At 37.2% G+C, this 25,338-nt stretch overlaps 1 protein-coding gene across 1 annotated transcript in view; it reads left to right on the top strand.

Annotated features, from left to right (window-relative positions):
- Positions 1-801: 801 nt before the first annotated feature.
- The window catches only part of MYO3B (myosin IIIB), a 186,983-nt gene continuing 162,446 nt past the window's right edge, over positions 802-25,338 (top strand). Inside the window, exons 1-4 of the mRNA XM_071434937.1 lie at positions 802-861; positions 1,062-1,098; positions 20,975-21,158; positions 22,580-22,714. Coding sequence (XP_071291038.1) covers positions 855-861; positions 1,062-1,098; positions 20,975-21,158; positions 22,580-22,714 — 363 coding nt within the window. The 5' untranslated portion in view covers positions 802-854. The remainder of the gene's footprint in view (positions 862-1,061; positions 1,099-20,974; positions 21,159-22,579; positions 22,715-25,338) is intronic.

The following is a 25,338-nucleotide window of genomic DNA, read 5'->3' as shown; positions in this document are numbered from 1 at the left end:
GGAACAGTATGAAGTGGCTGGACAGATAATGTAATTTTCTGAATGCTGTGCTAATCATTAGTGTCTTCTTCATGGCATTGAAAGTGATAATAAGAATTCTGCAGAACAGAATACAGAGGAACTAGAAAATTCTCTCTTGAGAGGATAACTTGGTCTCAATATCTCCTTTTGTCCTGGCAAGGTTTCTTATGTTCGTTGGTACTTTATAGTTGCTATCAGCACTATCCAAAGACACAAAGTTATGTGAAAGAAGTTCCAGCCTTTGCCTAGATATCTGTAGCTTTCATTCCTGCTGTGCTGTGCCATGTTAAAAGTTAATTGGATGACCCAATTTTAAACCTGAAATAGAGTATGAACCTAGAGATGGTATCAGTGCAGTTGTAAGTTGCTTGAAGAGCACATCTACAATGTTTGGTACAAAAAGCTGGAGGCCAAAATAGAGTGTTGGAAGCACATTAGCAATTAATGACTGAAAAGAGAGGTGACCAGTGGAGTGGGAATGTTTACAACCACCATATAATAAAAATCAGATATTTCTATTTTAGTCAAATTCTACATCGTGAGAGACTGGTAAGAAGACAGTTTAGGGGAGTGTGTTCACCCTTCCCCTGCATTACAGCAAAACACCATCCTGCTTCTTTCCATGTGCCATTTAGTGTTCAAAATAGATCAACTGAGCTAAGTTTCCTTTACAAACTAACTCAGACTGTAAGCTTTGTATTTCTGTTTCATTCATCATGTGCTTTTAAGGCCTCCTCGTGTTCTTGTTAATAATTCAGCCTTTGCCTATTCTAGGTTTATTGCTCAGAGAGACAGTACATTTTGCTGGCTTGAGCATATGGCTAACAGGAGCTATGTCAGGTAAGGAATTCAACCTTTAGTTTTTCACCTATTCTCTTTTGTTGTTAGTCAGCTTTGGAATAAAATTATAATGCAGTTGGGTTTGTAACAACTACTAGCTTGGGTAGCCTGTTACTTTGAAATATCTGGAAAAATGCCAGAGATCTCAAGTGTCTTGAAGACTGTCAAGCCTTGGCTTTTTCTGTTTCTTGTTGCAACAGATGAGAACACAGCAAGTCCTGAAGCAAACCAGTTTAGGTAAGAAAGTTTTTAAATGTCATCATCTGTGGCACCCTGGAGAAAAACTAAATGTGTTGTTCTGACTTACTTCCACAAAATAGACAAGTTCTTGTCTCATTCTGCTAACAAGTCATAGTTGTCTTAGATGTCAGCTGGTAGCTGGGGACTGTTTCTCTGCTTGGAGTTGTATTTATTAATTTGTTTTTTGTTTTTGTTTTTTGTTTCTCGTGTAATGAAATTAAGCTAGTGAGCCAGGCAAAATAGCTGATTCCTAATTTCATCTTAATGCCAAGAACACTGCGAAAGTTATGGAGAACATGTAATTAAATCTAACAGTTACTGACAGTTGTTGCTTTGCATTGAGGCTTTCATACTTTCCTGTATGCCTGTTCTTTTCTGTAACAGCCCAGCTATACTGGATAGGTTGCACTAGAGGTGTAATTCCATTTCTGAACACTCCCTGAGGGTAGAACTGCCCATGCAATTTTGGGCTTTTTCAGCCCTTCTCTTTCTAGGGCTGTTCAGAAACTACTTGCTGAAGTGAGACTTTTGAACTGAGTGGTATGGGGCATGATGAAATACAAATCTCTGTGACTGGTAAAATTCCTAGGTATGGTTTTTAGCTAACTCTAGTCTCACCTCTGAAAGGAAATTCAGTGCCTGGTTTCTACAGGCCTTACCTGTTGTCTTCCTTCAGAAGAATGATTGTTATAAACCTCACCTTAAAGGCTATTAGTTTTGACTTAGGAGTTTGTAGTGTTGATAGTTATGATGTGGGGCAGTGCCTAAAGTATTGGAGGAGGAATAAGCTTTTTACAGCCTTGATACAAAAAGAAAGGATGGATTGTGGAGAGTGCAGCCTGTACTGCTTTCATTATAACTCCAGTCTGAAGAATTGACTCATGGTATACCTTTTCCTGCTTGGGTTCTTTGCCAAAGAAATAAAATGGTAGCTTTCTTTCTCATCAGGATTCATGGCCCTGTCACTGTCAACCTATTGTGAAATGAAACCTGGGGATTTCATTATCAAAAATTTTTAAAAGCAGAATCAGTTCACCGAAAATATTAATGCTGTAGGTAACAATTTCCAGCTAAGGATTTGCACATTGTGTTAGCTCTTTTTAAAGAAGCCCAAAGTTCTTCCACGTATGTGTATAGTAACAGTAGTAGCTCTTTTTAAGTCGTTGTGATAATGGAGCTAATGACAGGACAGTTGGCACTGTCGCGCTGAGGTGATCTTCACCCTTGCAAGACAAAATCTAGTTAGATTAGCACAATTTTTGCAGAGATGCACAGTTATCCATGTGTATAAAAGATTTGACTCCTGTTAGCTAGCAGATGCCTGTGTCCTTGACAAAGCTGTTTTTGCAAGATAGATATATCTATAGAATGCACAGTGATTTCTAGTATACATCACAGCTTCTTCTCCAAAATGCTTTGTGACTTAAAAGCATATAAATGTTTTTTGGGGACTGTGTGGAGAATCTTGTGGAGTGCAGTGATGGTACCTTTACTGTTAAGGCTCCTCTAAGGCCAAGGTGAATCAGATTGTCATAGTACCGAGTAAATCTTGTACTCTATCCTTGACACAGTTCTGACTCTACGATGGAGGCTGTACTGACCTTGTAGGTATGCAGATATGCCTTACCTTGGCTGTCTTCCCAGCCTTTCCTCTTGCATTTGGACCCAGGTCTCAAATAGAGCTCTTAAACTGCATTCCTGCATCTCCTTGTTCCAGGTGTTCTATCTTCTACTTGTGACTTTAAGAAGACAGAAGTTTTTTGGAGAACAGTTTTTTAGGAGGACTCTGTGTCACTAATAAACAGCATATTGTAAATGTTTTGGTAAAGGCTTTATAATATCCTACAGTGGGGGAGATATCTTGCAAAGGGGAGGCCACTTGTTTTACCATGAGCAGCTTAAGTACAGCTGTAAGCAGATACTAAATAGAAATTTGAGATTTATATGGAAATGATGTGTTGTATGTAAAAATAGATAGAAAGTAAAGGCATCTCTGGCACTTTTTCGTGGATAATCAAGGAAAATATAGAAATATTTAAGGGACATTTTCTCATGGCACTGAAATCTGAAACAACAGAAAATGCTGCTTAAAACAGTTTGGAAGAATGCTGTCTCCACTCATGATTTCCTGGGTAGGTACAGAACTAGAACAGTGGTCCTGATCCCAAAGGGAATCTTGTCTTTGCATTTGACTGCTTCTTGGAAAAACAAAAATCCCATCCACTGTTTTGTTTCCTAAATACTTCCCTGCACAAGTAGAATTTACCGAACTCTTCCAGGTGAAAAGTTTCCTGATTTCTAGTGTTCTGTGCTGCTTCTTCCCTCAGCTTAGGCATTGTGCAAATGTGACAGAAAGAGGGAAAAGGTTCATGGTAATTCACTGTAAGAATAATTTGGTCTATTAGTCTTTACTGACCAATGCTGTTGAGATTTCTAAATCTCGTCCATGGTCCTTGTCTTCTACTATTCTCTGTTACTCAGCCTGGCATGAACAGAGGGGTAGAAATGAACTGTGATTAATTTGGGCCTGAAAGACATACGGGACAAACATTTTCAGTAACCCTCTCTCCCTCCCTTTTCCCCTCTCTCTTTCACTCTCTCTCCTTTTTGTATTGTTTGTAAGTATGTGCAGAATATATACAAAATTTTAGCACAAAGTAAGAATTACTATGAACAAGAGAAAATGTAAATGGAGAAGTAGCTTAGTGTGGTGCAGTGATTTTTCAGAGTAAAGGTTTCTTATAGGACTAAGGTATCCTGAAGGTCAGTCCTCTGAACGTACCAATACTCTGGCTGATGGTAGAAAATTATTTTCATGAAATGCTTAGCAGCTCACTGTAGATTTTGCAGAATCTGTCATCCTACTGAGGCATTTGTTTTAAAAACATTTTTAAAACATGTTATTCCATATAGGTGAGGTTTTTTTATTCAGAAAAAAAAAATTGTTGCAAAATTTCCTGTCCCAGTTACTGCGTACTTTTTAATACGTTAACAAGTATTAAAGGTTATATGCAGAACAGATGCTGTCTTCAAGTTTCTGATCTGTAAATAGGTTACTGGACAGTTTGGATGTTGTAAATGAGTAAAATTCACTGACCCTCTCTCTGCCATGGGACAATTCTGTCATGTTGTGCTATGTCCATACAACTTGTCACTGAGCTGTTTGATACATCATTCTGTTTGCTGTACAGAATTGGTATAAATTCTGTTCAGAAAGAAAAAAAAGCAGCCCTATTTCTGATATTGAAGAAATGCAATATTGCCTTTGATTGCAGTTTTCCTGAATAAAGCAGGAAGAGTTGTAAAACATGTAGAGTGGGATGGCCTTTTCCATGTCTCCTGGTGTATTTTTTACACTGTTATTTTAAACCTACTGGAAGGATGAATGATAGATGCGATTAATTCCAATTCACTTGAAAGAAGAGGGCATGTTTGCTGCACATCTTGTTGTCTCCTCTTGTTCTCTCATCATTTCTGTCAGTTGTTACATGAATGATCTTTATAACTTGTGTTTAGCCTGTGGAATGGACATAAAGACCTGTCAGACTACCCTTTCCAATATATTTTCTTCTGAGGAAACAAATCTAACGTAAATGTCATCTGTGGTATGAGCAACTGTAGCAGATGGAGCAGAGAATTAATGGTTCTGAGAGGCCAGCCAGGAGAGATGATAAGTACAGTAGATATAGTACATAATTCAGAAAACTTCCTGTGATTAAAAATGAATTCAAGGAAAAAGTGTATCTTCAAAAGTCAAGAGTATTTAAAAATCACTATATCTTTTTTAGTTTTGGAAAATCGTTGAAAATCATTTGCAACTATATTAATGAGGAAAATTCCCCATTAGTTAAATTAAAAGGATATTTTTCAGCTGTTGATCTTGATTGTTTTGTAATGAACATTTTATACACGCCAAAAGGTAAGCAGTTTGCTTATAAGCTATATCTAGTATGATGCTTCATGGTTTGTGGTGAAACACTGTCTTAGTGAAGAATGATTATAAAACTAAACTGATTGCTGTATTGAACACATGTGTATTGTCATTAAATGAGGAGGAAGGACTGGTATTAGATTAAGTGACTTGAATTTAACAACTCCTAAGATGTAGGAAAGTGATGTTAGTGCAACTCCCTTGCTGATATGTTTGTTTTATAGCTCCAGAAGTAATTTATATGCTGGCAGAAGGTGTGGAGGCTCTGCAGAAGTCAGCTAATGATAAATTAAAGAAATATGTTGGTGATTCATATAAGACTTAAGTTGCTTCTCACTAGGGATAGTTTGACCTCTTTCCAGTTTCAAGAGTGAAGGACTATGGTGCCTGATTGTAATAATAGATATTGTAATACAGAGAAACTAACTGATTTATTAGCTGGGCAAAAGGTGGTAATATGGTGATTTCTGATGGGTTAAGGTTGCTCAGCTGGGAACTTCACAGAATTCAGCAGCATTCGCAAGAAAATGTGTTTGGTTTCATGTTCCCTCATAGCAACAGATTGGCTGCTGTGAAAAGAGCACCTGTTGACCAATCTGCCAAAAGGCCTTTGGAATAGAAAATTCATCTCCTGTCTGAGCTGGAAAGTGAGTGAGCTCTTTGTGACAGGCTGAAAGACTGAGTATGAAATATATACGAGCAACACCTGAGAATGCAATTTTGTGTACTTGTTAAATCAGATAAAGTGCTTTCCCCATAAAAAGTTGTGGTGCAGAATCCACGCCCTACTTCCCCCTGCTTAAATTAGGGTGATTTTTCCACATGTAAAAGTTCTGTGTCCAGGGGCACAACTTTTGATCTCTGATTAGTTCCACAAGAACTGAAATGGAAAAACCAGCATTTTAGGCTTCATGGTTATACTGTGGACAAGAAGGCTGCAATGATTCCATATCCTCAAGGTATGGTTTTTGATAAAACTGTCTTAAAGTTTTGTTGCATTTGCCTCCCCATGCTGTGGTGTAGCTTTTATTCTTTATTTAATCTGATTTTTATGATCTTAATGATACATCTGGAAAGATGTAGAAAATATAGTGGTAGCTTGAAGTTTTAATGGTGAAAAACTACTGTAAGTTTTGGGTGATGTGCGTATATAAACTTTATTTTTCTACCTGAAATATGGAGTCATCTTTCTAAGTAAATTTTAAATGTATCTAGTACTGTGTTGTACAGGAAAAGGAAATTATTAGGAGTGGTTCAGGAGACATTCAGAATTAAACGAAGGAAAGATCTTTGCTAGTCCTTTACAGACAGAAGTGAGAAGGCTGTATTCCTCCTTGTTAAAGTCTTGATGACAAATGAGTATGACTATTTCATGAGGCAGAAGAATACTTTGTTAGCATTCAAACTTGATATTACTCTTGTATGAATTCCAGAGACATAAAAATCAGAATAATTTTATCATTTCTGGCAAAGACTAATTTTGTTAAATAATACATACTGAATTGCCAGGATTCTATAGGAGCTGTCTATTTAATAGAAGAAAGAAAATTATTAAATTTGAAATTAAGTTTTAGTAAAGATAATTTTTTTAAAAGCTATCTCTGAAATAAAGTTCTACTTTACAGTGTGGTTTTTGTGTAATTAAATATTGGTTGTCGAAATTATTATTTAACTAAGAACAGAATGTTCTTATGGCCTCAAATGCTTGCTTATTCTGTGTGAAGGAGGAAAAGGAAAAAATACAAAAAGGAGTTTGCTTGCTTTAAAATATTTGCATAACAATTTCCGGACTACATTCTTTTTTATTTCAACAAATGTTTTCTATAGAAACAGTGTTACCATGAGGAATGGACAATAAACATTTGTTTAAGAGTCTGTGAACCCTAACAGTTATAACCAGATAATGCTGTAGCATGTGCACCTTCATTTGTCTCCTTTTTTAGAAGATGAAAATAGTAATCATGAGAAAAATGTATCTGGCTCATGTGTCAATCAGGCTCTTTGGTCTCACTGGTTTTGTGTCTTGATACCCAGTCAGGGATCTGTAGATCTGCAGGACTCACTACAGAGAGAGAAAAGTGTGCAAGCTTTTGCATGCTCTGAGGGAGGCTAGCAGGAAAAAGGCTTGAGTAAAGTACCAGGGGGCACTCTGCAGTGTGGGCTGGGCTGCCCTGGGAGGGCACGTGAGCCAGGAGCCATGGGTGCCAGTGGCCACACTTAGCTGGGGCATCCTGTAGGGACCACAGGCAGGTGTGGGGTCAGGGATGGCAGCCAGTCAGCTGACAGTGCAGTGACAGGCAGGCCTGTGTGGAGGAGCAAGGCAGACTCCAGGTCTGTTGGGAAGATCAAGTCCATGGGTTGGTGCCTGGGTCTGGATGAATGGGGTACATGCTTGGGCAGAGACATGGCTGTAGGATAGCCTGGACAGTGACCAAGGACAATAGCCTCTGGTTAAATGCAGCTTCCATGAGAAGTAAATGCCCTGACCCTGCAAGCTTTTGCAAAATAGCTGGGCATTATTCTGGGTTCATTGTTGTAGTTGATAAGCTACATGCAGTTCTACATGCAGCTCTTTGCTTCAGTCAGAGCTCACATGCCTGTCTGCTGCAGGTCTGTTTTCTCCTAATGTTTTGAATTCATGAACACCTTCGTTATGTCAAAGTACAGCCCACTCAAGACTGGAGTCCTTCTGGCTGACTTCAGTTGCTAACACAATCTAATAGCCTTGTCAAGGATTAATTCTGGATTTTGCAGTATTTTCCTTAAGTTTTCTACCAGTGACCTATTTAAATTTAAAATTTGCATGATCATCTCTTCATCTTTTGACAGTCACATTCTTTAAATGTTTTCTTTGTACATGTAGTGAAACTCAAATCTGTAATGGATTTTGTTTTTATGTGGAGTACCATATGGCTTCTGATTTTGTGACTTTGCACTGTACTTCCTTTCTGCATCTGAATTAGCTAATACATCCACTGCTTTAGAATCTGTCATCTGAAAGATTTTTTCTTTCTTTTTCACTGACAATCAGTAGTTGAAGGTACAGAATGAACTGTGGCTTACATCTCCTCATTTTTTCTCCTACTTTTTTATTCCTGGAATCTAGGAGGCCTGTGAACAATTTCTGAAATAACTGTAGATTTGAGGTCCTTGAAAGAGTTATTGTTCAGAGAACAAGTCCAGCAAATGTAGCTTTCCCTAACCTGTCTCTGTCAGATGGGTTGGTTTTTTCTCCCTAAAGCTAAGACACAAATTTGCAGTTTCAAAATCATTATTCATTTGTGGCTGACCTTTCTTAGTAGTGATGAGAGCAAAGCAGCATGGGTAGTCTGGAATGTTGTTCCCTAATGTTTGCAGTAGTACCTTTGCTTTGTTACAGCATCCTTCAAAAATAGGATTGCATGCTAAACCACTGACTTCAGCAACATTCATTATTATCACATGCAGCTTCTGTTAAGACTTGTTTAACTATGGGACACATCTTGATTCTGTTTATGTGTGTACACAAATGTGTAAAAAGTAAATGTTACCATTTAGAGAGGGTTTTTTTTTCCCTTGAGGTTTAGCCATTTTCCAGCTAATGTTATCCTTCACAATGGACTAATAGATTGTAAGAATTTGAGCCAAATGAGAATAATAAAAAAGCCAAATGAGACTTTTCACATGAGACCTAAAGCAGTCAACTTCTCCAGAAGGTGAAAAGCAATTATTTGATGGACAAACAGATTACTGCCTTCTTAGATAAATGATTGTAGTGTGTGCTTTAGAAAGTGCAGACATAGACATAGGTGAATTGCCCAAGAGGCAGGGATGGATTATGAAGGGGGATATGACTCTGAATGGATGCAGACTTTTTTTTTTTTCCTTCCAATTTTCTATTCTCTTTTGACTTTACAAACCTTGCCTTGTCTTACTATGAATGCAGTAAATAAACTCTTTTTCTAGCTGTTTATGTTGACCTGTTTTGGGTGTGGGGTGATATCAGTACAGCCAACTAACTTGAAGGAATTTGTGTCTGTAGACTTGCAGTCCATAGGTGGTACTGAACTACTTTCAGGCATCCAGCAACCCAAAATATTTCTTAGATGCTGTAAAGATAGTGGAGTTGCACAGGTCAATGGACAAACCAATAACTCCTTGTCTGAGATATTTCCATTGCTGAAGAGGAATCTCTCTGTAATGCTAGTGAGAAGCCCAGGGGTTGCAAAGGAGTATGGTTAGAGGATATTACCACTCGTTTTACCAATTGGAAGAACAGAGAGACAAGTGAGAATTTTTTTCTGGAATACACACAGAAATATTGATACCTTAGCCCAGTGCTGTACCATGCTTTCAGGAGCAGGTTTCTTTCACCTCCTGTTGCTTCACACATAGTGGTTGTCTTCACTAATGTAAAAGTTGAGCAGTCTGTAAGGTCCCCATGCCTCTGAGATAACATCCCATTTTAGAATTACTTCAGTTTTCATTAGTGAATTAACTGAACATATAAATATTTAAGACTGTCTTAGGTGTCTATTACTACAGGAAATAAATAATTCATTATAGAGAATTACCTTTGTAAAATTGTCAACACAAGGATATAAATCAGATATGGCAATTTCCAAAAATGTAGCACAATATATTGTTTTTGCTGAAACACCCTCAAGGGAATATCTTGTTGATGCAAGCATTGTTTTTCTAAGCTGGGTAACAAACCTTCCATTATGTGAAGAGTAGTGATGGGAGAAAGTCCATTTACAGAAATGAGTATGGTAAAAATACATTGACAGCTGGGACAATTCAAGGAATCTATATACAATATGTAATTTCTGTTTGACATTGGGAAGGTTTTTGTGTAAATCTATCAGACTACAAGCATCATTTTGAATGTGGTTTTATTTGCCTTATTTGATATGCTTCTGCTTCTGTAGATTGGTTGAAATAAACTTTGCACCTGCCAAAAGCTAGAGGAAAAAAGAACAAAAGTAAAACAAATAGGAAAAATTAAATTTTGATGACTGAGTGGCATTAAATAAAGGATTGAATACTCAGTGTGACAAATCAATTATCAAACTTTAAACTTAAAGTGGGATGCTGAAATTCAGTGGGAGGTTTTGGTCACACAGTGTGTTTGAAGAGGAATGACGCAGCAAGGCAGGGCAGAAGATTAGAGGAAGGGGATTCTTATCAGCCATTTTGAAGGAAAATCAGCCTCTCTTTTCACAAAAAGCCAGCATGCTGCAGAGATCAGGAGAAGGGATTTAGAAAAGAAGAGCAAATGTGTTTCAGAGTAAATGACACAAGCTTGAAATGAGGGACTGGGAACTCCTGGTTATAGTAAAAAGCTGAAAGAGTTTGAGATGTCAGGAAGCTGAGATTGACAAGTCAAAACAAGATATCTGTTGTTTTTATTGTTTATGTTCCTTGCAATAGCTGAAGGGGTTTTCAGAAACCCTGTGAAGTCTGTGCATATATTTATTTCACTTCACACATATGTTTAAAAATACCCTTGCTGTGGAGCTGAGAGGGTTTCAAGGCATGAGAGAAGAAGCTGCCAGCATGGCTCTGTGGCTAACTGAGATTGTCTACAAAGTCACATGTCTGATGAGAGTAGCCAAAATGTACCTGCTTGGAGCTTCAAGGGACACTTAGAGCAAACCACGGGGCTGCCTCTGCACAAGCAACTGGCAACAGCTGATGAGACTTCTGGCAGGGCTGTTGCAGTGGGACATTGCTGTAATGTGTAGAGTTGTAGCTTGGGATGTCTGTGTAGGAGATACCTTTCAATGCAAGGTATTACTGGTGGAAGGTACTAGTTTGTCCAATTTGTAAATAGAACCTGAAGAATCATATAAATACGATTTCTGCAGTACAGGAGTGAGTTCTAGTCAAGAGTTCTCTGAACTCTTAGGCTTGTATTTGAAATGTAGGCTCTATTTGTAATGCTATCTTGTAAAAGGAGCATCCTCATTGCACCACATCACTCACACTATATAAAGATATCCTTCTTAATTGGATCAAATTGGATCATGTCAGTTTCTGTTTTGCTCATCTTGCTTTTATGGTGCTTCAGACTTTGTTCTTTTAGCAGGCACTCCCTGCATAAACAGTAAGTTAGGAACTAGGGCTGTTTGCAAAGGGTGTCCTTACTAAAGGGGAAATGACCCACTGTCATATGAAGTGATAGAAAATGGCTGAAGGTGAAACACTGTTAAATATGTAATACAGTAGATCCTGTTTCATATTGTCTGTGCAATCTAATCTACTTTTAATCTGCCTTAACTGGTAGTTCAGTGCTGCTTGTGGTGACATACAACTATTTTATCTCTTCTCTTTTTCTGTTTTTTTGAAGGACATCACAAAATGTTTTTCGAGTTCTGAAACTTCACAGTACTGAAAACAGAGCTGTTACATAAACTGAACAGTATGTATAAAAGAAAACTAAATAGCTGCTAATGAACTGCTGAAGGCTGATTATTCTAGGTCACAGTTACTGTACCCAGTGTGTGATACAGCATTCTTACCCGTCATATTTTCTCTTTGTAAATTAAGTTAAGGAATTCTCTTAAGTTTCTTCCAGACCATCTGCAGCAACCCAAGAGTTAATCTAGGGGAGAGGCTAGTTTGTTACTTTATTCTGTGTTTAAATTCTATTCTGGAAGTTCATGGACAATTTTGTTGTTATGAAATTGTTTCTCTTCAAGATCTCAGCTCTTGGAGGCATTAATCTCCTTCAAATCCCCTGAATCAGTAGGAATTGAAATTGATTAGTGCTCCTCAGTATGAAACAGCTGACAGGAGCAAGCTCTGAGAATTTTTGCTCCCGTTGGTATTGGCATCTATTGTTTCTCCTGGGGTGCTTGTATCTTTTCACTTAATAGGATAGCTGAGTATTTGGGGGATGTGTTTCTGTATTAGTGGACATCAGGCCTAAATGTCAATTGTGTAGACTTGTGTGATAAAGATAAATCAGATCTTTGTATTGATGACCATATATCAGAATGTGTAGTAAAGTGGACCAAGGTCTAAATTACTCTTCAAATTTATAAGGTCAGACATTGTACTGGATTACTATCTGAGAGAATTGGAAAATTGCAGCAATATTATTTAGTATTCCCATTGTAGAAATGCATAAGCCAGGAAGATAAGAAAAGGTCCACCAGTAGTTATATCAGTATGTTAAGACACTATTCTTCTTGCTTTATCTTAATATTAACAGGTGGTAAGGTCTCTTTCGGGTTCAGATCAGAACAAAAAGAAAAGTTGGTTTTGTAACTCTGTGTAGAATAAAGCATTATTTAATAACATACACAGGTATAACAGCTCTGAGCTGCTTCTGTGTTTATCACTCTGTCTTTTTTTATCTGTACCCCCAAAATCCTAACTGATTTTCAAGTTCACTGTGAGCAGCAGTGGGTACTGGCATTGTCCAGCTACCTTTAGACAGTCAAGAATCACAGAATATGCTGAGTTGGAAGGAACCCACAAGGATCATTGTGTCCAGCTCCTGGCCCTCCAGAGCACCATCCCCAAGAGTCACACCATGTGCCTGAGAGCATTGTCCAAATGCTTCTTGTACTCTGTCAAGCTTGGTGCTGTGACCACTTCCATGGGGACCCTGACCACCTGTTGTGAAAGATCTTTTCCTGATGTCCAACCTAAACCTCTCCTGACACAACTTCAGGCCATTCCCTTGGCTCCTGTCCCTGGTCACCAAGAGAAGAGATTAGTGCTGCCCCTCCTCTTCCCCTCACAAGGAAGTTGTAGACCTGTGATGAGGTCTCCCTTCAGTCTGTTCTGCAGGCTGAACAGGCCAAGTGGCCTCAGCAGCTCATACAGCTCCCCCTCAAGGCCTTCACCATCTTCATTGTGCTTCTTTGGATATTTCTCTGTAGTTTAATACCTTACATTGTGGTGGCTAAAACCTCACACAGAACTAGAGGTGAGGCAGCCCCAGAGCAGAGTGAGACAGTCCCTCCCTTGCCCAGCTGGTGATGCTATGCCTGATGCCCACAGGACACACCTGACCCTCCTGGCTGCCAGGGCACTGCTGCCTCACATCCAGCTTGCCAGTGAGCAGGACCCCCAGGTCCCTGTGGCACTGCTCCCCAGCACCTCATTCCCCAGTCTGTACATCCAGGGTTGCCCAACCCCAGGTGCAGAATCCAGCACTTTCCCTTGCTAAACTTTATATGATTGATAATTGCCCAGCCTTCTAATTTGTTGATGCCTCTCTGCAGGGCCTCCCTGACTCTGAGGGAGTCAGCAGCTCTTCCCAGTTTTGTATCATCTGCAAACTTGCTTAGTATCCCAGTCCTGCCTCTTGTCTGGGAAGATGTCAAGCCAATTGCTTTGTGGTTTTGCCTTGGTCTTTGTTACAGAATTCAATGTACATGGCTATAGGCCCAGAAAGCATAACCTAAATAATACATTTATAATTTATTAAACTTATTTCTATAGAGCTTCTTCTGATAACTGCTCCTTGAAGATAGCTGCTGAAATTAGTTTAAAATAATGGATTCTATCTCATATGCCTGTTATTATTTTTGAAGCCTGTTAGAGGAGAGAAATTATGCAAATTGGTGTCACACTAGGCTACTTCACACAAGCTGGTAATGCATAACAACTAGCTCACTGATGAAAATGCTTCATCCTAAGCAAGAAGTCATTGTCAGCACTAAGGGAGATTCTTCATATCATGAATAATAGTTTATTATTTTTCTTATGGATAAAAGAGTATGTCTTCTTATTAAAATCTGCATTAGAATAAAACTGCTGTAAAATAAATACTGGAGAATTATGGTGATGAATTAGGATTGATTGCATTATACAATTAAGGTATATTGTGAAACAATAGGAAGATCCCTTCAAAATATTAAGTAGTTATTGCTCACTCTGTGTGAATGACGAAGTGGCTTTAATTCTTCAGCTCATGCTTGTAAAAGACTTGTTAAATAGATCAAGCTCAGTATCAATTAGTGTCACAACGATCTTTAGCATTAATGAAGTGAAGCTGTTAGGATTGGACCAATTTATTTGTAGCTCCATGACTGCATCTTAAGCTAACAGATACTACACACACTACTGTCGTCTAATACTGGGCATGAAAACCAGTGCATGGAACACAGTTCTGTGCAGCACTGGCTGAAACAAGCTCTCCCTGTGAGGAAGCTGTCTTGGTGCTGAAGAATTCTGATATGCTTAGCAGGACAGAAATCCAATATAAGATAAGCTGGTTTCAGAAAATAGGTCACTAATGTAAGGTTGCAGTTATTTTCTTCCAAAGTTTATCCTACATCTGTCTTAGATTTCTTCTTCCTCGTCCATGCACAAAGCTTATCAAAAACTTTCTGATTAACACTGAAGTGAAGAGCCTGGTTTTGGTCTGTGGGTCGCCGTTCTATTGCAGCCCTTCATCCTTCCATTTTAGCACTAACACATGCATTTTTTTTGCCCTGGTAAATTGCTACCAAAGGAGGCAGAGAAAACCTTCTCAGGTATTGATTTTTCATGCATGGGGAGCGTACCTGGTAGCCACCTGATCTGCCATCTGCAGTTTATAACTGAATGGGGTCATGGGATTATAAGCTTTAGTTTAGTGCTGAGTTCACAGCCTGAGATGGAACTGATGTGTTAGATGTTAGTCATTTGTAACTGCTTTAGTGTATTTAGCTTGTTGGAATTCTATTTCAATAGCTAATGTAAATAGCATTTCTGCAATAGGAGCACCAGTGATCAGAATTGATTGTTTGAGTTGTTCTTCTTAACAGGCTTTTAGATATTTGGATCTGGTCTTGGAAAATAACTTCTGCTTAATAATGTTTAATTAATTTAATAATAATGCTAAATTACTAGATACAGGATTTTATTCAGCATTTGGTCCTTGGAGTTGAAGATACAGAACTGATTAATTAGCGTTCAAATAAATGTAATGTATTATAGCTCTGTGTGAATGATCAGGGACTTTATTTTCAATGGTATTCAAAATTTCAGGTTTTTGTTGATTTCTGTTTTGTGACTCAGCAATGGAGTCAGGAGTTCCTCCTGATCTGACACAGTCCTGCTGAAAAGACTGAAAATGCACACCCAGTCAGAAGATTGCAGGGGAGCTGCTCAGGGCCAAAGCTGTACTTGACCTTTACCTTTATGCATCCTGGATCTGTTTGTTTATGAAACTGGCTGGTCAGGATAATGTATTCACCCCTTACCCTGAGTAGTTTGATTTATATGGACAATACAAAAATGATCAAACGTTATTGGACAAAGGTTGATGTTGCTCTCATAAATATAAGGGTCCAACACAAGTTTACTTACAAACGTTTGTAATGCAGCACATTATTATGCAATGAATCTAAATGAAAACATGTACTGAATTGTCTGGACTAGGCACATATATATTTCCGACCATACATTTTCCAGGATATTAATGAAGAGTTTTCTGGTTTAGATTCAAAAATTTGAGTTAAGGTTATGATCTTAGAAGCACCTTCACTTCAGAACTGATTTAGGAGTGGTGGTGTGAAATTTTTACCATTTGACTAGGGTGTTCTTTGTTCTCTTTATTCTTAGAGAACTAGGTGACATTTAGATTTCTGTGCCACGATGGTCAGTAGCTACTTTTGTGGTCAGATTATTATGGTTGATATTAGGAATGTGGTTGTGATTCATACTGTGATGAACTGGAAGCAGACAAGACAAGGGAGCAAATAATCACGATGCTTTCATCAGAGCTGGCATCCAGACACAATCCATTGCTCCCAGTTATCACTCAGCTCTGGCCCTGTGGCTAATACTGCAAGTCTAAAAGCCTGGAGTATCTACTCCATCCATACAAAGGAACCAAAAGAAAAGAAAATAATGAAGATACTCCTGAATTTAAAGGACTTTATGTAGACAAAGAGAATGTATGTAAGCACAGATAATAAAAACTTTAAGTTAGAATATGTGGAGAGAACATGTATTCCCACTTATGTTCTCTCTGTTTCCAATTTGAACACCCAGAGTTGATTTCATGGCTTGTGTATTCAAGTGAGACTTGTTCTGTGAACTGAATTTAGCTGGAGTGTTCTCAGAGATCTACCTTTCATCTATATATAGCAGCAGTTCTATTCTGGTTGTGTTGTTCTGTGCCTTATGTTTGCCTAGCGAAAATATGTGATCAGCTACAGTATGGTTCTCTTTTTGTTTATAAGTTTTATAGCATCAATAATAGCTTTTGAACATGCTTCTATCCTTCTCCTTCATCTTCTTTCATCATTAACTTTCATCTCAAAAAAACTATCCACAGCACATTCTGCAGTCTCTCTTTCTGGGTCCAACTGAGAACAGTTATAGGATGGTATCTTCATAGATTTTTTTTTTTTGTATGCTTAATTTCAAGATATTGACATTCTCTTTGTTTTAATGTAGCCAGTGAGAAATAGCAGGAGGAGAGTAGCAGAGGATGCTGTTCTGACTATTGATTTTCTTGTTGGTTCATTAATTCCTCTAACTATTGCTTCTGAGGTAGTTGTCTGTGTGTGACCCCTACTAGCCAACAGAATAGGGTCTGTCATGGATAGGTGAGGCTGTAGCTAACAATGTCAACTTTAGCTTCTGAATTCTTCTGCCAAGGAGTTACAATTTAGTGTCCTGGGACCAATACTGAGTTCTCTGCAAAGAGTGAAATACCTTACTTTTGAATATGTCATTGTTACTCTTCCACAGTGCGCTTACACGGCATTTACTGAAGCCAGCTGTTTCATGAGAGAGACAAGAGGGCAAAGACAAATGGCACATTGCAGAGAGGAGCCCTGTCCATGCATTATTTGTGTGGAAGCAGTATTTTCACTACTTTCACTAGTATTGGCTGGTGTTGCTATCATGTCCCTCCCAGCTATAAGAGAACTCAAGACTGTCTAGTACTGTGTATTATGATTGTTAGAAAGCACCAGGCTGAAGTGAGACTCTTACTAATTCTAAAATCTCTATAGATAATGTCTCTTGCTGTAAGTAGAAGAGGGTGCATTTTGGAATGCAGAAGGGATTCACTGTTGTGTGTAGGATTTGAGTGAAGTGGTAGTGAAAATAGAACAATAATTGTAAAGCTGTTTCTCTGGCTTGTGAGTCCCTTTTCTTCCTGTAATTTTTGAGGAAGAGAGCTGTGATAATAAATTTGCAAGGAGAAGTTGCTGATTTTATTCCAGTTGTAATTATTTCATTAACAATATCTGCATGTTGAATATAGAGTTTGGAATTTTTTGTTTTGCTTTCACAGCCTAGGCACGAGTATCACAGTAGAACTTCTGGGACACCACGTATTTTTCTAGATGGCTTTTCTGAGGCTGTTTAGAGCCATGGAATATAGTTGAAAGGCTGTGGTTCACAGATAGAAAAGTGATTTGTGCACTGTCTGTAATCTGTACTTTTTTTTATGATATCTTATATGATGTACATAATACATGTAGTCTCTTTATCATGGGGATGCTGTTAAGGGATGATAATATCCAGTCATTGATTCTAATGTTGATCTTCAGGAGAAATATTTTATTTAAAAGTAGAAAAATGTTGCTTGCACATTTTCCTGACTGCCATTTAAGTTAGTCTGTCATGCCTGGTCTGATTTAATTTGTTCTGACAGTAAAGGTTTACAAAATAGAAGAAGTCAGGTGTTATGAGAGAATCATGAAATTTACTTGGATGGGGAATATCTCTTTTCATGGATAAAAGAAAGAAATGGTGTCAGTGGCTGAAGCCTATTAATAAATATTTGTCTAATCCTATTATTTGTCTTGGTTGGTCAGCTTTTTCAAGATTTAAGTTACTATCTCTTAGAAGAAAAAATCATGCTCTTTGTCTCTCAGAGCAGCTTGAGTAGACTCCATCAGGTTGGCCTTTTGCTCTCATTCTGTCTTTACCCAAGTGTGCAAAACAGGGTAGAGCACTAGGGGTTTGTTGATGGCATGTAGTCCTGCCTCAAATTGCATAAACATGTGCAGTCCCAAATAGCTTTGTGTAGCATGTTCCCTAGCCAGTAGAGTTAATTGCCAAAGTGTAGTTTTTCAGCATCTGGTGTTGTCTATTTTGCTTGCCTAGAAGAAACAAATTTAACTACTGAGAAGTTTTCTATAACTGATGGCAGAAATATTTGTAATTGGAGGTCTCTAATATGTTGAGGCTTCTTCTGGGGAGGGTACTGCTGAGTTTTTTACAGCTAGAAGCCAATCTTTGTACATCATTTCAAAGCCCAGAGCTATGTAAGGGGAGTAAAAGGAGAAGTTTTTTCATAAATTTCAGGTGCAATATTTTAGTGTTTAGGTCTTCTGAATGTGTGGTTGTTGCAGAAGTGGTTGGGTTCATACATAACTTTTCACTGTATAAATAAAAAGTGAATGGCAGCCTTTGTTAAAACAAGGATGTTTTAATTTCTGAAGCTTAACAAATCAGGAAATAGAAAAAGAAAAGCACAAACTTACTTCACAACTTCAGCCATTCCCCATAATGTTTACATTTTGTGGTGGTTTCAGGTTTTTTAAATCCAGATTTTTCATTATTGAAGATATAGCAGATACGGTTCTTTTGCTTTTTCGTACTGTAAAATAATGACTTCTGTTGTAGGAATGCAATGATGTCTTAGATGCAAAAGGTACTTTTACTGATGACAGGTGTAGAGCCTTATTTAGATAGATATTACTTGATTTCAAGAGGAGCTTGTTTTGGTTTAAGCAGGCTTATGGTACAAATTTCACATCTCTGATTCCAAGTAATGCATAAATATGCCATCTGTAAATGCTGCCATGTTATCACAATGCACTAAAATGCTCACAAAAATTTTTCTTCAGTCATCCATCATGATTCCATCTGTAAAAATTTTGCATTAGATTTTATTTTGCCAACATTTTCTTCTGGTACAAAGAAATGTTAATGTAAATGAAATGTTTGTAAATGAAATTAAATGTTTGGATATACCATCTTAAGGGTTATAATTTTCAGAACAAGAGCATGCAATGACATCAGATTTTTTCTTTTTTTAAGGAAAGATGTATTTATCCACAACAATTGCTTTGAGGGACACATCATAATATTGTGTTGGTACAAAGAGTGCCATGCATAATTTTCTGGCAAATCTCTGTGATAGGGTAGTTCTTATAGTTACCGAGATCTTATTTTCAATCTGTCTTTGTTTTCCTTGTAAGGTTGTATCAAAGCTATTTCCAGTCTATTCTCTTTCTTTGCACATGAATGTCTTTAGCATTTTACTTAAAGCATTAAAACCATGTGTTCAATACCTTGTTGTGTTGCTTTTTTTTGTGAGACACAACTGTTCCCATCTTTGTATTCTCCACCACACCCACCCTGCAAGCAAACCTTGTTTTTGAGGTTGGCTTATCAGGAACTCCATATCTGTAGCTGCAGTTTCAATGCATGTAGTACAGTCTGTTCACTGATTTCAGAGAAGTCTTTCAGCTCACCTCCTTCTCTGTTTATGTGTTCAGAATACTGTTCTTTATTTGCAGCATTGGATCAAATATTGAGGAATTGTCCTAATAACTTGCACTGTTATAGCAGATAAATTATAACGATTCTGGCTTTTTTTTTTTTTAAACTTACTCCCCTTTTTTTCTGCCTTTTTTTTGGCCTTCTTTTGGTGAAGAGGCCAAAGCAGTTTCGTACATTATTTGGCATCAGCTTTGGTGCAAATACAGGTTTACCAAGGAGGGAAGTAGAGGTTTTCTCTGGTTATCACTCATGCTAGAAATGGTGAAGAGGTAAGACAGCAAGTTTTAAAAATTATTTCAGGCAGATCTGCAGCTATCAGGTGTGCTTAGAAAGAAATGGCTCAAACCTTAAAGTGTAAGTGTATGTTTGAGGGGCTTGTTGGTCCATCTCCAAAGATTGGGAACTTTTGCAGTCAGTGATGGTGTTGCCTTCAGTTGCCTTTGTCACTGTCACACTCTTATGATCGGACACACTTGGACTTAATATCTCCTGGTTAAGCACACAAATAGCTAATATACCTACTGACAGCCACCAAATGGGCAAAAAATTTTCTTTCTCAGAGAAGCCATCAACCAGTGAGCTTCTCTAATAATGATTAATATGGGAAAGTTAAGTTAATACCATCTTAAATTTAATCTTTCCTTTCTATTATTCCAGTTCGGGGACAAGATGAACTACTATTACTTTACATGAAATCCTAAAATGGTACTGTCATTTTCATAATTTCCAGAACTTACCATATATGTAATTCCAGGGTGAAAAGGCACCCTTTGCAGTGGTCCATTCAGGAGTATCTGGGGAAACAAGTCCCCTCACCGGAAGATCTTGTGAGGTGTTTAGCCAGTGTAACAGACCATAGCACTCTCTGACATACAGAGAGCCAAGTGCAGTTGTTGAGAGACAGCCCAACAGTGATAGAACACCCCCATGATGTACCTGTTGCTCATTTACAAGTTGGCTTGTACTTTGATACCAACCAGCCAAGTCTTAACTTTTGTTAGCTGTATGTAGCCCTCTTTTATATATATCAGATATTATGAGGCTGTACCTCATGTACTGAATGCCTGTCTGGCAATCTCCAGGGGGCATTACACAAATTTATGGAAAAACCCTGACATGGCTTTTTAAAACCAGAAATAGGACCTCATTTAATGAGCTGTGTTAATTCAGTTGTGTAAAATGTCCATTGAAAGGTGTGCAGTAGAGGGCGGGGTAGATTTTGTCAGAAGTTGTTAAAATGTGTTTAGAATGGTGCTGCGTATGGGACAATGTTTGAAGCAAATTATACACTAAGGAAAGAGTAGCAGTCTCCAGTGTTTTCTTTCCATTGAGTGATCTTACATTTCTGTCTGGTTTTCATTTGTGATTCTATCTGTATTTCTTCCTTAATTAGGACAATATTTGATTTCTTTATCATAAGATGCCTTCTTTAGTACCAAGTTACTTAGGGCTTCCCACTGTATGTATGTCTGCTTTATTTTCCAGGAAGCCATTGTATGGATTGTTTCAATATAATTCCAGTATGATTGGACTAGAATCATTAGCTGATCCCTCAGATACCTGGGAAATCATAGAGACTATTGGGAAAGGCACTTATGGTAAAGTCTATAAGGTTGCTAATAAGAAAGATGGAAGCTTGGCAGCAGTAAAGATTCTGGATCCTGTCAGTGTAAGTAAAAAATGTTAAACTGTAACTTCAATGTTAATTTAAAAGAATTCTTAAACTTGAAATGTAAATCAAACGTGTAACATATTGAGAACATCCAGAAGGGAACAGTTTTACAGAATGCATTTACAGAAGGAGTTTAGTACCAGCAACTGAATGGCAACTTAGAATTTCATCATCTTATCTGAGGACAGCATTTGCCTGGTTTCTGTTTTAGATCCATGTAATTCTTCTGCTACAAATTTAGTTATCTTTGCTTGGAGCATGCAAATCATGAGGAATGCCACAGAGTAGGGAAACTGTAGCAGGGAAAATACAAGATGCAGTTAATCCTAATGTTCTTGTTTTATTCTGTGTACTCCCTAAGAGAATTAATTTTCACATCATAGAAACATTGTGAACTTTATGATATTTTACAGTTACCTTTTATAAGCAGATAATAGTGTGAGGCAATAATTAAGACAAAAAGAGAAGCGCACATCCCAGATCCTCAGAGGTAGTTCTGTGCCAGCTCTGGTTTTAGTGGGTATTAAATGCCTAGCTTCCCATGAGAACCAAGGCCCTAGTTTTCAATGGAAAATTTAACTGACAGCTGTTAGGTTGGATCAAGCTGGAGTTTGATCATGATAGCTGGGCTAAAATATTTACTAAAAAATGTTATGTTTCTGTCATCAACCACGACTGAAATTTATTGTGGTTTTCTCTTGTATGGATCTGAGGAAGGTACAGGCTTAAATTTTCTAATAGCTAAGTCTGTGCAGAAATGAGGGAAGTTTGAGCACTTAAGCACTGTGGCCTGTGTACTGGTATAAACATTATTTTGTGACTGTCACAGAATTCTTTCATTAACAAGTACCTAGTAACCTTTTCTTATTTCATGGGTGGTTGTTTTGTGTCTCTTTGATTGTTTCTGGTGTATGTCATTCATCATGAGACATATTTGGTTTTATTGATGGCCCCTTTGAGGCTTAGTGAAATGGTTCTCTGTTTAGTCCTATCTGATGACCATAGAAAAAGGAATAAATTAACGGTTCATGTATTTAAGTTTAGCTCACATGTTAAAAACATGCATGATTAAAAACAGGTTAAAAGTCATACATGTGTAAATTTCTTACTTACACAACTGAGCAGAGTTAATTATATTTTTTAATTTTCTTATTAAGTATATTTATGTACAGAAAGAATTCTTGAAGAACAACTGCTTGATTTACACAGGCTTTACTTTTTTTATATATAAGAGCACAATTGTCACAATTCTATATGTATTACATGTCCAGTATAGTGTACTTTTAGCTGCATTAAAGTAAAACTATTTAAAAGTACAAACTAAGAAAAATTAGTTCATTTTATCCATGACAGTTTGTTCTTGCTTTATTTGGAGTCACTGTCTTTATATGTTCTGTATGTTTGTGTTTTTTATTTAGGATGTAGATGAAGAAATTGAAGCTGAATATAATATTTTGCAGTTTCTTCCCAATCATCCTAATGTTGTTAGATTTTATGGAATGTTTTACAAAGCAGATCAATATGTGGGAGGACAGCTCTGGCTAGTACTTGAGGTAAAAACATTTTGACAATATTACATCTTACCTTAGCATATGTGGTTGGATTTTTGTTTTTGTTAAAAGAGTCACAGGCTTTCATAATTTTCTGATAGGATGATGTGTCCTAGCCTACTGTTGAAAATCACGTCCAAACTTCAAAATGTGTTTAATCAGAAATGGTCTTGCATTTAATTTCTGTTTGAGTTGCTAAATTCTGCCTCCAAAATAAGCAGCTCTTTTTTTTTTCTTGTTAGAGGAAACATTAGATAAGACATTTATTTAAACTTTTTGGAGAACTCAAACATTTGAGAGGAGTGCAAAGGATGATGAAGTAGTGATGTGGAGGGTAGTTAACGAATAAGCTGCCTACTGCAAAAGTGAACAGAGAAAGTGTAATGGGAAAGTCTGTTTTATGGTAATTTTAAACCAAGGGCTGGTTGTTGTTGGAAACCTAGCAACAGAAATGCCTTCTATTCACTCTTCTTTTTCAGTGCCAATCAGTACTCTTACAATGTCAAATGTATTTTGGTGGTCTTGTTTCCTCCAAAGTTAGGTGACTGCCAAAGGTGGTTGTAAAATGAGGATTTCTTTCTAGGCTTAATTGATGCAGAACTCTGCACAGGCAAACCATTCAAGCATTTCTTTCTTTCATAACTAGACTGGTAAAAGCTAGGACTCACTTTTTAATTATTGATTGTTTTAAAAATTCCACTCCCCATCTTTGAATGGGGAATCTTTATTTCCACTACAACTTGTGGAATCCCAACAGAATATCTAACTTTTATGTACTGGAGCAGTATGTTGCTTGAATAACAACTTTTGAATGTGTTTCCTCTTAAATTTCAGTAACTGTTGAAAAGTGACCTTAGTATTTTTGATTTGGTGCTGGTTTTTTTATATGCGTGCTGTCTTTGTGTTGAGTTTGGGCTTGGTTTCCTTTGTGTTTTCTTTTTTAATAAAAGAGTCTTGTGCCAAAGATCAAGTGCCAAATGACAGAATTTTATGGAACAAAATCCTCGTATACTCTGAAATAAAACTTAATGTAGAATTTGAACAAGTTGTAAGTGTGTGTACTTTATCAGTGTGCATTTCAGGTGGCTTTTGGTACACATAATCCAGATTTTGGAAGAAATTTGACATTATTAAAAATGTGTTTTCCTTATATGGAAGAATTTATCGGACAACCCAAACTATTCCTTGCCTTGGAATTTACAGCATATTTATCCATGCATAACAGTGACTTGTGATATTATAAATTAATTACTCGTTTTCAGTAAAAGGGAATATACAAAGTATTCAGACTTTGATCCCTAAGTCTTTGATGAAATACAGTTATTTGATGTGTGACTTCCAAAATTTGTAATAAAAAGATGGATTTTTTTTCTCCTTTAGGCACAATTTTGCCGTGTTTACTCACTACAAGCAGGAACTTAATTTGATAAATGCTTGTGATGAGGAAGGGTGGCAAAAGTGACAAAAAGGGTGATAAAAATACCTTAAGTATTTTTATGATGATGCAAGTCTTGGACAAATGTAAAGCAAGCTTCTCAACTTTTTCATATAAATGTGCATCTCTCCACCTATTGAAGTATTACCATTAGGTGTAAAGTGGTAATGAAAGTTTCAGATTCATTCTGTTCGAGGTCTTTGCTGAGTTTCAAGAATAGTGGCACAGCTGCAGTAGTGTTTGTGGGATATATTTTTGAGTCAGGCATTCATTTACCATATCCTACCAAACAGCTGTCAGTCTGTATTATTTTTCAGTTGCAACCAGCTTGGGTTTTTTGTTTAAGTTTAGGCATACTTTTATATATTTTATGAGTATTTTATAGGTTAGAGATAAATTTAGTATAGTCTGTCTAAACAGAACATTTAATGCAATACAAGGAAAACTTTAGCTTAATGACTTGTCAGCAAATGGTTAACCATGGGAAGAATAACATGCAGTTTCATGTAAATACATCAAATTTCATTTGATAGTTGATACTGACTTGAATGCTCCCACAAATTTATGAAATATAAGAAAAACATTCCCTGCTAATGAATCAAAAAATAAAGCCAAATTCCTACAGAACTTGTCAATATTTTAAGTGATGAAATTTTGCTTCAAGGTCCTTTTCCATTAACTCAAACTTCTAGTCTAGCGAATTTTTTTTTGATGAAAGGGGAAGTTAGTAATAAGGTAAGGAAAGTATTAGCATATAACAGAAAATAGTGGTTGAATTGATACACATTCTTTCATAAAAGCTACTTGAAAGATGCAAATCTTGAGAGTTTGTATAACTTCATACTATTTTCCTGATTTATGCTGTGGTATTTTAAACTGATAATGTTAAATGAACTTGTGTTGCAATGCATGTGATTCTCTGGCAGGAACATTGGTAAGGGTGCTGGCCACAAAACCAGCATAGATGAGAAAATTCAGCAAAAGAAAGGCAGTCAATTCTCCCATCTTTTTCTTTTTTGGTCAAACAATTGTGAATATCAAAGTAATTAAAGGAAAGAGAGAGGAGGAAGGATGGATATCAATACCTGCTTAGAATGGTATGGACCGTAAACTTAAGGTGTGGATGAGAACATGTTTTCAAAGATTCTAATTTTATCTTTTCTCCTCCTCTTTTGATGTTTAGGAGCCAATT

Source organism: Agelaius tricolor, unplaced genomic scaffold (assembly GCF_023055355.1).
Source record: "Agelaius tricolor isolate 1412-34295 unplaced genomic scaffold, bAgeTri1.0.p SCAF_10, whole genome shotgun sequence".
In the NCBI taxonomy this organism is placed as follows: Eukaryota; Metazoa; Chordata; class Aves; order Passeriformes; family Icteridae; genus Agelaius; species Agelaius tricolor.
The sequence above is the reverse complement of the archived record's forward strand: the minus strand, read 5'-3'. Positions and strand labels throughout refer to the sequence as shown.